Source organism: Triturus cristatus, chromosome 12, assembly GCF_964204655.1.
Source record: "Triturus cristatus chromosome 12, aTriCri1.1, whole genome shotgun sequence".
NCBI classification, from domain to species: domain Eukaryota; kingdom Metazoa; phylum Chordata; class Amphibia; order Caudata; family Salamandridae; genus Triturus; species Triturus cristatus.
This window is the reverse complement of record NC_140595.1, coordinates 651043924-651056839: the sequence shown is the minus strand read 5'-3', so window position 1 is coordinate 651056839 and position 12916 is coordinate 651043924. Positions and strand designations below refer to the sequence as shown.

The following is a 12916-nucleotide window of genomic DNA, read 5'->3' as shown; positions in this document are numbered from 1 at the left end:
CCCTGCACTTATCTCACGCATGTGCATTGCCTCTAGGCGCTGTTCGCAGAACCTCGGTCTGCAGTCGCTCGTAGGCTCCGTCTGATGTTTGTATAGGGGCGTAGCTTCCATTGGTGCAGCAGGTACAGTTGCACCAGGTCACACAACTCATAATATTGAGGCATTTTACAATTCAAACAGCAGCCAGGGGGGCATTTCCTTCTTTTCACGGGGCCCATGACAGACTGGCCCCACTGCTGAGCCTGTAGCCGTCCCCTCGGCCCTCCTGCAGTATCCCATATTGATTAAGGTAGGGAAGCCCACATGTCAGCCCTTTCCCTCTGCTGCTAACGTGCTGTGTTTGGTCTGCAGCAGTTTACAGGCTGTGGCTGCTGAACTGTGTGTGCTCGCAGCGTCAGGGGTGGACGTGAGATTTCAAACATCAGATCCGCTAGTTTATGTATTGGGTGCCCGGAAATTTTTCCAAATAAACACAGCTTGATTCGACTTGGGTGGGCAAACTTATCAACAGACTAATTCTATAAACAAATGAGGGAACAGCCCGGAGAGCCATTGGCTGGTACCAGACGGACACGTGGAGGGGAAAAAAGGGGTTCTTTTTTTTGCAATGAAATTTTAATTAATGTGGGTGGGCTGAGAATACAACGAGTGTTTATCATAGACAATTTATTTTCCAGTGCTAAGTCAACATAAAATAGCAAACTTACAACAATTATTTAACTTTTCTGGGCTATGAAGACGGGACACCGCGGGGAGAAGGCGCAGTTGCCGTGGCTGGAAGCCGTGCAGAGAAGTCCTCGCTGCGCTCCCGGGCCATCTGCCTGCTCGGTTCCAAGGGAGGCAAGTTTGAGGTTTGGGAGTTTAAAGACAGAAGGATGAGCCACATTTACAGCAGCCGGCTGCCCCCGCTGGGGGCTCCACCCCTGGTGTACCTGTACGGAGCAGACAGGACAGGGCTGCCCACTCTGGGCTTCGCCCCCGCCGGTCTGGTGCCCAGGCCGGAGCCTGCCCAGAAGCCTCCCTACAGTTACATCGCCCTCATCGCCATGGCCATCAAGGACTCGCCGGGTCAGAGGGTGACCCTGAATGGCATCTACCAGTTCATCATGGAGCGCTTCCCCTTCTACCACGACAACAAGCAGGGCTGGCAGAACTCCATCCGCCACAACCTCTCCCTCAACGAGTGCTTCGTCAAGGTGCCCCGGGAGAAAGGCCGGCCGGGCAAGGGCAGCTACTGGACCCTGGACCCCCGCTGTACCGACATGTTCGAGAACGGCAACTTCCGGCGGAGGAAGAGGAAGTCCAGGGCAACAGCGGAGGCCCCGGAGGGCAGGGATGCCCGGGCGCGCCAGCCAGAGGCGCTGGGTGGACAGACAGCTGGACAGGAAGGGGCTGACAGCCGACCAAAGAGGCCGTGCGAACAGACAGGCATAGAGGGGCCACAGGGGCACTCAGATCCCCGAATAGCCGCTACTCCAGAGGAAGAGGGAAATCAACCCCGTAGTTCTTCTGTGCCCGGGGAAGTGGCCCCCCAAAGCACCTTTCCTGCTGCTCCCGGGGTGATAGACCCCCACAGCATTGCGGTGCCCTGCGAGATGCCACCCAAACCTCCCTCCCCGGCTACATCGGTGTTCATGGCTCGACACACCTACTGTTCTGCTGCGTCGGGGCAGGTGGGCCCCAAAACTTATATTTCCATGGAGAAGCACCGAAAGGACAGCATATCTGCAGGTTGTGGGGTGGGCGGTGCTCCCCGTTCTCACGGAGAGGAGGCCCCACCGACCCAAGGGACATCAGAAGACCTGCCCCTCGAAACCAACTGCTGCACTCGGTCTGAGAAGGCGAACCCCCACATCCGCTGCTGCGCGGCTCGCGAGGGGGTGCCCTGTGAGCCAGACTGTGGCAGCCACTCCTCGGGTGACTCCCCCTCCTCGGATGAAGAGGGTGCCTTAGAACCATCTGAGAAATTCCGTAAGACTTCGCCATCCCCAAACTCTCCCTCGCCTTCATCCTTATGGACTTCTTTCTCATCATCCCGCCCTCCCCCTGACCTTGATGACCCACACGTGACCTCTGGCGCGCGGAGCTGTGAAGAGGCCACTGGTGAGCCTGCCACGTGTTTTATCTGTGAGCAACACTGGCCCCCCGTGAAAGTGGGGACCATGGGGGGCTCCATGAAGTTAAGGGGTGTGGCCACGATGAGTGACAGCGAGTGTGAGATTGCGCTTGCTCCAATGTCCCCGGCGCAGCAGGAGGCAAACCCCGCGCCCCAGACCGCTCCTGGAGCCGTGCTGGAAGATTCCGCCCAGAGAGTGCTGTGCCCGGTGGCCCCCAAAACCTCGGGGAAGTCCAAAAACTTCAGCATAGACAGTATTCTGTCCAGCAGCAGCGGCCAGAGCGCGGACAGGGACCGGGCGAACCCCAGCTCCGACCCCCAGACGCCCAAACTGACCTTACAGCAAGTCTCAGGCGGGTACATCAGCAGATCGGCCCTGGGGGGTGCCAGTCTGCGCCCCTCCCTGGTGCTGGACGCTCCCGTGCACGGAAGGCTCTATCAGATCGGACTGCCCTTCCTTTCTTATTTTCCACTGCCCTTCTCTGAGCCTGTCTTTCAGTTTCAGTAAGTAGAGGAGAGGTGTTTGCATCGTACACCCGAATCCCATGTTTGAGCTTTAGTAGGAAGTCGCACCCTCGGGTCCCTCTGTGGCTTTGCCCCGTCCCCTTCACCTGCCTACACAAAGAAGTGAAAAAAATACCCCAGCCCCACATTCTTTCCACCAATGTCTCACGAACAAAGCTCTAAGCCTCCTTCAAGTGGTGACGCAAACTGCCTTTAGGGCGCGCGCACACTCACAAACATATACGCACACACACGGCATTAGGACCCCCGAGCTGGTATTAAGGGCCACAATTACACGAAGCCCTATATGCATTCTTTAAAATCAAAGGCTTCACGTCAGCTCAAATTGGTAATTCTTACATGACGTCATCAATTAGATTACAACAAATATAAACATTCTAATGAATTGATATTTTTCAAACCATTGTTTATTATTCATGTGATAACAGCTTGTAATACACTTCTATTACTACAAATGTTCTAATCTGCAAAAAAGAGAAAAGTAATCTTGTGAGCATATATATATAGATATATGTATGTATATATATATATATATATTGACCAAAAGGAATCCTTATATCGTATGATTTTCCGAGTAATAGTTTAACTTCCATTGCCGGCTATTGTATAAATTGTTGCTAATTTGTGTAGCCGAATACTGTTTCCTTTCCTTCCATGTTGGCTTGTATAGTTGCATGCTATAACGGGTGATGTACATTTTATGTCTCTGTTGATCCTGTCTCATTGCAGAAGAGATGGCCAGGTGTACATGTGCAATAATGCATTGGTTTTGTGATGAATAAAGTTCCCTACATCTAGCTCCAGGCTCCTCCCGGCTTTCCCTCGGGTCCCGGCTCAGCAGGTGTGTCCAGCTGCCCCTCTTTCCTTGCAGTTCACCTCCGTGTGTTTACTCTCCTCTGTGATATACTCTGCGTCAGCGCGGTTGTTTATAAGGAAAACAGTTAACGTAACCAGAGCCCGCGGCAGAATATACGGAAGTCCGGCTGCCTCTTTCATTGCAAATAAAAAGTTGCTCTGCTGAAGTTTCAGTGTAATTTGTTGCCAGTAAGGATTCGCCTCGCTTCAGATCACCCCGTAAGCAGCTGTGGATAGTGAAGTTTCGGTACATTAAATAACAGGACTTCCCTTGATATGTGGATGTCATGGCTCCGAGAAGCATTGTAGCGCTGCGCAGAAAACGTAAGTCAAGTAGCAAAAGCATCTAGAGCTTGAGAGCTGAAAACATCATTTCTTGGGGGAGGGGGCGAGGCAAAACCGCACGACAAGTTGGCACACTGGTAAATTACATGACTCGTCCAGAATCGTCATGGGTCGGCCCGTAGTCGAAGCCGGGATTAGAACCCACGCTTTTAAATTCACAGGTCAGGCAAGAAATTAGCATTGAAAACCTCTGCCCTTTGTGCGTTGTCCGCATTAAAACACCTACACAGGAGACGCAACACGTTCTTCAATCCAGGGCCGGTTTTAGCTCTCTTGGCGCCCAGTGCGACAATAATTTTTGACGCCCCCACACCCCATGACTGCCTGCTCGGACTCTCTCGATACCGCTGGCAAAAGTGCCTCTCATTTCTCTAGTCATAAGTTATTACTAAACAGTGTCTACCCTGAGGTCAGCGCCCCCTCCACAGGTCAGCGCCCAGTGCCGCTGCACCAGTCGCACTGCCCTAAAGCCGGCCCTGCTTCAATCTGTCACGTTTGGGCTGCATGGGTACGTTTATTATTTATTTTGATACAGCCTCGATGCTATGACAAATAAAAAAAACAACAACATGCTAAAGGCTTTTACCCTCATACCGGGAAGCGAGGGGTGCTTACTCGGGAGGTGGATGCAGAAGTCTAGAAATCCGCCTGGCAGAAGACGCATTACTGCCAGGGGAGGGGGGGGGGGGGGGGGGGAGTGCCGAGATATTACATAGTTTACTTCCCCCCCACCCTCCTCCCCCCCCACCACCCCGGCCTCCTTTGTTCCCATGAGTCCTCGCACAGGCAGCAGGGGGCCGGAGCGGCGGGGGCCGGAGCGGCAGAGCCCACCGTGTAACGAGTACGCCCTGCGCCGGAGCCACCGGTTCCTCTACAGAGAGGGAGGTGTGTGTCTGAAACAAAGATTCGATTCACGATTGTTTCAAACCCCGCCCCTCGCCCCTCCACACACACGCAGTTTTCAGCTCTTTCGATTTTTGGGGGCTGCACTGCCGTCTGTTTTTTGCTGATTCAGGCTGCTGCTGACAGCCTAGTTCTTCGCCGCCCCCTCCTTCCCCCCCCAAAGAAAAATATATGTGCCCGAAGACAGGGAGTGAGAATAGACAGCCCCCTGGGGTTAGTCTGTGCTATATAATACAGCACTTTATTTATTTATATTGTGCCCACCACCACCTTAATAGCCTCTTGGCGCTTGAATGTTACTATAAGACCTTGATAGATCTACAAGGCATGACGATGATTATTATTATTTGCATCCTGTACGTCTTACTGTTTCTAAGCGCTACACATAGCACATATCAGTGTAAATTAAGGCTTTGATTGTCATCTGTGGAATCTGTATACTTCATCCAGGAGTTTGGGATCACCTGCCCAAGGGCTCTTAAAGATCTCCAAACCAATTAAAAACGGGGTGGCGTTCGAGGGTTCCAGGAGCCTGGCGCCCACTTCCGTTCAGGCTCAGAGGACGCCCTGTCTGCCATTGCTGGAAGGCGCCCACGGCGCTCGAGTCCCAGAAGCCACTTGGCGCTTCATGGAGGAACGCTGATTCCCTCATCCCAGTAAATGCCTCTGACATTGCCCTTTAGATTATCGGCTCCTATGAGATTCTGTACCAACAAGAAGATTTAGTTCGCTGTGTGACGTTGTATGATACTAACACATAAAGAAACAACACACTCGTGTGTTTTCATACGGAGGCCTGAACTCCCAACGCTGAACGCGACAAAGCAGGGCTCACACACCAGCAACACAATCCCGCCACGAGCAGATTTAGCAACCAAGTCCCTTCCTTCCACTGTATCCGTTTTTAGCAGTTACCACCTTTGGCTAGTAAACTCCATTCACTGCCACTGTTGACATGTTAGAACTGGTCCTGTTTTCTTTTTTGCTTATTTTCTTTTCTTTGGATTTGGACTACTTTGGAAGGAAGCATTCTTAGTTCAGCCTAAAAAGATTGTTACAACTGAACTATTTACTTCGTCAGCATCCTTACTTCTGAGTTTTCAGTTCATGGACCAGCCTGTTAATAGTAAGCATTTTTACTTTTGTATACTCAGTTTCTTGGTATTGAATTATTGGGTGGGAGAGATCCTCTCTTAAGCCAAAGCAGTCTTTTGGGACTGGAATTTAGACAGAAAACAGTTTCTTCATAGAGTGTTTGTTAGTTTTGAACTCTTCATATAGTGAGCATCATTATTCCCATGCAGTTTATTAGTGTTGGACTGTTTAGGTGGTAAGCATCATTACTTCTTCCTAAACTGTTAGGGCTGATTACGATGTCGGACAGAATCACTTTCGCCTGACACCGCATCCGTCATGGGACCGACTGACACCCGGTCGGTGGTCCTGACCGGCCCGTTAGGATGCGACCGAACACTGTTCGTTCGCATTCCTATATTTTACAATGGGAGCATGTATTCCAGCCGTAAACTGTCCGGCATGCATGCTCCCATTATAAAATGGGAGGTGCAGTTCATACCTGCACCCCGTGGCAGGCACCTCATGGTGCCTGCATTGGGGTGCAGGGATCAACAGGGGTGCTGGCCTCCAACCGGAAGCCGTGCACCAGAGGGGGCCATGCTGGGTGCCCCCAAAGATGCTTTTTGGCATGGTTTCCATGTCGGACAGACCGGCATGGAAACCATGTTGGAAACCCTCATTGTAATCTCAAGGGCGGAAAGGCCCGCCTTTGAGATTACCACACAGCTTCCAACTGGCAGACTGGCTCTCTAAGCCCATTGGATGCCAGCCGGAATGACCAGTTGGATTTGTTTACGCCCGTCTCCATCATAATGAGGAGGTCCTAAACGAATCAGAGTGGCCCATTACCATGTGTCCGAAAAGGCTCTGACCGAGCGTCGGAGCCTTTTATGACCGCATCGTAATCGGCCCCTTAGTGTTGAACTGTTCATATTGTGAGCATCCTTACTTTTTATGCAGTTCGTTAGTGTTGGACTCTTCATGTAGTAAGGATCCTTACTTCTTGAGCATTTTGTTAGTTTTGGACTCTGTGTACTTAGCATCCTTACTGCTTCTTAGGCATATTCTTAGTCTTAGACTCTTTGGGGCCTATTTACAAAGGCAAATCCACAGATGTAAATGTACTACAAATAAATTTACTCTTACACTTGTGAGTGACTTTACTGTTTCTGGCCATTCAACATTTATGAGTATAAATTACTCAGAATTGTAGATTTGCATGTCCCCACCCCTTGAATTATGGGGTGGAGTAAGTAAAAACATGAAATACGACTGAAAAGTTACTACTAATCGTGGCTTTACAACCGTATTTGATGTTATGAACACTTGTCAGAGATCGCACCTATCGGAGTTGAAATTTCAATATGATAAAGTATATGGAAAAGTAAAAAGTTTATTATGTACAAAAACAATAGAAACAATATATTATGTTAAATATTAATTTTAATTACTTTGATGTATGTATTTTACATGTAGAACACTATAAAAATATGCTGCTTTAATTTCTTTATTTTAAATTAGAAAATGTAAATAAAATATTTAATTATATGAATATGTTAAATAAAAAATATATTCTTCCGCATTTTAAATAAAAAATCCCACTCAAAGCAAAAGCTATATTCTTATTATGTGTTAAACATTATTAAAAGCGATGTATACAATTATTTGAAAGGAAATCATTAGTTTTTTATACATATTATTCATACATTCATTTTTAAATTAAAAAAATAATGACATTTAAAAAAATAAAATAATAATATTTTATTTATAGATAATTTTTCGTGACATTACTTACAGTCTATTTATACTTTTAAATAGTTTAGATATTTAATTAATTTTAACATAAATTCTCATTTTGTTTTTTAAACCCCTAACTCCATTATATTCTATGGGAGGATGTTGCAGTACCAGTGGGTGGCCATGTGTGGTGCAGTATTTACTTCATCTCTGAGCTGGAATATGTTTACAACTGTTTTGTGTCCTTTCTGGCTGTGGTAACTAGAGATGAGTAGTTTGTGAATAGCAATGGACTCACTCTTGTGGGTGGATACATGTCCCTTCATAAAGCCCTCCCCAACCCTCCCTTAACCCCAACTTACTCCGACCCTTAACCCCTACCATTTACTAGTAAGCATTCACCCACTTTCCACCCATTCTCCCCTGTCTCTCCCACATTTACTCCTAAAATGTTAACTTACATGTGCAGAGATCCCCTAAGTCGCAGCAGAGATCTCCACACATAAAAGGACAGCCTGTGGTGTAGATCACAAAATGTAGGTTTGTAATCAGCATTTTGTACTATATTAGTAGTATTTAAGTAGCATTACTAAATGTACAGTTTATTAGTGCTAGATGTTGAATGTTTCATGTAGTAAGCATTCTTCTGTCTTCTTATACCATTTGTTTTATTTGGATTCTTCATGTAGAAAGCATTCATACTTAAACATTTTGATGTGTTGAGCTATTTAGGAGATACAAAATAATGACTTTGTAAGTAGTTTGTTAGTGTTGGACTCTTTAGGTAGTAAGCATCACTACCTCTTCTTAAGCAGTTTGTTAGTTTTGGACTTTTCACCTACCTAGCATCCTAATTTCTTTTCAAACAGGTTGTTAGTGTTGTACTCTTTGTGTAGTAAGCATTCTTATTTCTTAATCAGTTTGGTAATGTTGAACTCTACAAGTGTTAAGCATCCTTACTTCTGCTTATTCCGTTTGTTAGTGCTGGACTCTACCAGTAGTAAACATTCATACTTCTGTTTATGCAGTTTGTTGTTGTTGGACTGTACCGGTAGTAAGCACCCTTACTTCTGCAGTTGTGTTAGTGTTGGACTCTACCAGTAGTAACCATCCACACTTCTGCTTATGCAGGTAGTTAGTGTTGGGCTTCTTAAGTAGTAAGCATTATTTCTTAATCAATTTGTTAGCGTTGAACTCTGCCAGTGGTAAGCATCCTTACTTCTGCTTATGTGGTTTGTTAGTGTTGGACTCTACCAGTAGTAAGCATCCACAATTCAGCTTATGCAGGTTTTTAGTGTTGGACTCTTTATGTAGTAAGCATTCTTATTTCTTAATCAGTTTGGTAGTGTTGATCTTTACCAGTGGTAAGCATCCTTACTACGGCTTATGCAGTTTGTTAGTGCTGGACTCTACTTGGAGTAAGCATCCATACTTCTGCTTATGCAGTTTGCTAGTGTTGTACTCTACCTCTAGTAAGTATCCTTACTTCTGCTTATGCAATTTGTTAGTGCAGGATTCTACTGGTAGCAAGAATTCATACTTCTGTTTATGCAGTTTGTTGGTGTTGGACTGTACTGACAGTAAGCATCCTTACTTCTGCTTATGCAGTTTGTTGGTTTTGGACTTTACCGGTAGTAAGCATTCATATTTCTTAATCCATGTGTTGGTGTTGAACTCTATCAGAAGTAAGCATCCTTACTTCTGCTTATTCAGTTTGTTGGTGTTGAACTCTACCGGTAGTATGCATCCTTACTCCTGCTTATACAGGTTGTTAGTGTTGGACTTTTTGTGTGGTAAGCATCCTTATATCTGTTTGTGCAGTTTGTCAATATTGAATTCTACCAGTAGGATGCATCCTTACTTCTGCTTATGCATTTTGTTAGTGTTGGACTGTTTATGAAGTAAGCATCCTTGCTATTGCTATGCAGTTTATTAGTGTTGGACTCTACTGGGAGTAAGCATCCTTACTTCTGCTTATGCAGTTTGTTGGTTTTGGATTTTACCAGTAGTAAGCTTTCATATTTTTTAATCCAGGTGTTGGTGTTGAAGTCTATCAGTGGTAAGCATCCTTACTTCTGCTTATTCAGTTTGTTGGTGTTGAACTCTACCGGTAGTATGCATCCTTACTCCTGCTTATTCAGGTTGTTAGTATTTGACTTTTTATGAGGTAAGCATCCTTATATCTGTTTGTGCAGTTTATTAATATTGAATTCTACCAGTAGGATGCATCCTTACTTCTGCTTAGGCATTTTGTTAGTGTTGGACTGTTTATGTAGTAAGCATCCTTGCTATTCATATGCAGTTTATTAGTGTTGGACTCTACTGGGAGTAAGCATCCTTACTTCTGCTTATCCATTTTGTTATTGTTGGACTTTTTATGTTGTAAGCATTCTTACTTCTGCTATGCAGTTTGTTAGTGTTGAACTCTAACGGTAGTAAACATCATTACTTCTGCTTATGCAGTTTGTTAGTGTTGGACACTACCAGTAGTAAGCATCCTTACTTCTGTTTATGCAGTTTGTGAATGTTGAATTCTACTGGTAGTACGGATCCTTACTTCTGTTTATGCAGTTTGTTAGTGTTGTACTCTTTATGTAGTAAGCATTCTTATTTTTTAATTTGTTTATTGGTGTTGGATTCTACCAGTACTAAACATCCTCACTTTTGCTTATGCAGTTTGTTAGTGTTGAATTCTACTAGTTGTAATCCTCCTTACTGCTGTTTATGCTGTTTGCTGGTGTTGGACTCTACTGGTAGTAAGCATCCTCACTTCTGCTTATGCAGTTTGTTGGTGTTGGACTCTACTGGTAGTAAACATCTTTACTTCTGCTTATGCAGTTTACTGGTGTTGGACTCTACTGGTAGTAAACATCCTTGTTTATGCAGTTTGGTGTTGGACTCTGGCGGTAGTAAACATCCTTACTTCTGCTTATGCAGTTTGTTGGTGTTGGACTCTACCAGTAGTAAACATCCTTACTTCTGCTTATGCAGTTTGTTGGTGTTGGACTCTACCGGTAGTAAACATCCTTACTTCTGCTTATGCAGTTTACTGGTGTTGGACTCTACTGGTAGTAAACATCCTTACTTCTGCTTATGCAGTTTGTTGGTGTTGGACTCTACCAATAGTAAACATCTTTACTTCTGCTAATGCAGTTTGTTAGTGTGGACTCTTGTGATAGGAAATACACTTACTTTTTATCAAGCAGTCTGTTAATGTTCAGCTCTGTGTAATAAGCATCTTTATTCTTCTTAAGCAGTTTATACGTGTTGGAAATAAAAAAATTACCTATGTTTATTGAAACTGGACTATGTTGGTGGTAATCACTTTACTCCTGCATACATAGCTTGTACTGACCTATTTAGGTTGTTAGCCTATTTACTTCTACTCGGGCAGCCTGATGGAATTGACATTCAGGTGGGATGTGCCTACTCCTGTTTGAGCCGTCCTTGAGGCAGTAAGCTTTCCGACGTCTGCTTTACCCGTTGGCTGCCCTTCTCAGCATATTTTACTTCGCCGTTATTACACCTCACTGTAAATCATAGTTTCAGAGTATTCCAATAGGAAGGTTCACTCGCTCAAATCCTGTGCGCGTGAACCCTGCAGACACGGAAGCCGCATGTGCTGGGTCAGCAGAATCCCCGGTTTCCGCGCGCGAACAGCGCCAATCAGGAATGTGCAAAGAAACAGAGAAACTTTCCCGCATTTTTCTGGAACTGGACTGGAGCGATATTCACTGAAGAAAACAACAGCCGCTGTGCATTGCAGCGAACCGGGCTTGTGTCCCAGAGCCCCTCCTTTGCCAGGAAGGTTGGGTCTTTCGTTTCCGAATAAAACAAACGTTCCTGGCTTTGACGTGTGTATCTCAGATTCCACGCAGGATGGAAGGAAGGGGTGGCTTTTGGGCCTGCAGCTATCTAGGTAGTGTGTGTATCTCGTTTCCTTTTTCTGTGTCACTTCTTACTTGTCACTCTTTAGTCCATTCAAACTTGTATGTGCTTCTGAATTTTACAGAAAAGCACATGATCCAGCGATTTGGCCAGGATCACACCATTTATTCAAAGTACCGGAGTCAGGATGAGAGCTCCAGCCCCCTTGATCCACAATGGACAGCGCAGCCGCTTGATCACAATACACCAGGGGTGACTGGTAACCTTTGAAAGTGGTGGGGTGAGCGAAGTGCCCCACCGCCTCCTAAAAAAACAAATTAAACAACCCTCCCTCCAAGAGAGCAAAATAAGACAACCCCATCCTCCAAAATAAAAACATAAACAAACTAAATCACTACACAGACACGCATCACACATTTGTAATATATAAAATAAAACTAAATGGTACTTACCCACGGGCTCGCGCGTTTTCTGTGTTCTTCTGCAGTCTGTGGCACAAAGAGCTCCCCTAACCAATACAGATGCTGCTCTCATGCTGTCAGGGCCAGACTGGGAACAGAAACCGGCCCTGGCAAACTACTCATCCGCCCCCCATCCCCCCCCCCCCGGGGCGTGGGGGAGTGCAGCTGAGCAGTTTGCGAGGGTCGGTCTCGGCCGATTTTGTTACAGGGGGCAGATATTGGTGACCCCCCAGTTACAAAAACGGCCCCCAGGGGTCCAAAACCGGCCCCCACCCTAGCGGCCTACCGGGAAACGCCCAGTCCCCGCTATGGCCAGTCCGGCCCTGCATGCTGTTAATCAACATGAGAGAAGCACTGGATTAGAAGGAGCAGTTTGGCTGGATGCCCTTCAGGCCCTGAAGACCTGTGCTTGCTGTCCACACAGCTCCTCACCCAGCTGTCTAAGACAGCTCGGGTTAGAGAGCTTCGAAGTGCACATGTCAGGCTGTCTGTCATAAGACAGCCGGCCAAACTGACATGCGTACTTTGGAATGTCTGGCCAGCCACTGCTCCTTTCCTCCAAGCTACCAATCAGCAGCAGAGTACAAGCCCCTCATTTCTCCCAGTTCAGGGGCAGGCTGGCTGATCATTTTATTACCATTTTATTTTTCACATTGAGCGCGGCTCGCAGCAGGCGAGGAGGTGATGCTCCCCTGCCGTCATGCAGAAACCGCCGCTGCAATACACCCCTCCCAAAATTCACCTTTTTCACCCGGAGTACTAGGAGTATGCAGCAATGGAAGACCAAATTATGCAGCAAGCTTATCTAAACTATGTCTAAAAAACAACAAATTATGTAGAACATTCTCCGACAGTATTATTTTCATCAATTTGAGCAAGAAAGTAGTTTTTATTGAAATATGCAACATATGTAAATCATGTGACAAATGAGATTAGGGTCACCACTTGACTCCAGGGCATTATGGACACCGTCTCCAGTCCTGAGCTTTCCCTCTACAAATCATTGATT

The 12916-nt window shown here is 46.1% G+C and overlaps 1 protein-coding gene across 1 annotated transcript; it reads left to right on the top strand.

Annotated features, from left to right (window-relative positions):
• The first annotated feature begins 738 nt into the window (after window positions 1-738).
• FOXL1 (forkhead box L1) lies at window positions 739-3648 on the top strand. The gene has a single exon (XM_085636703.1). The coding sequence runs from the start codon at window positions 876-878 to the stop codon at window positions 2622-2624; it is 1749 nt and encodes a 582-aa protein (XP_085492829.1). The 5' UTR covers window positions 739-875; the 3' UTR covers window positions 2625-3648.
• Window positions 3649-12916: the final 9268 nt, after the last annotated feature.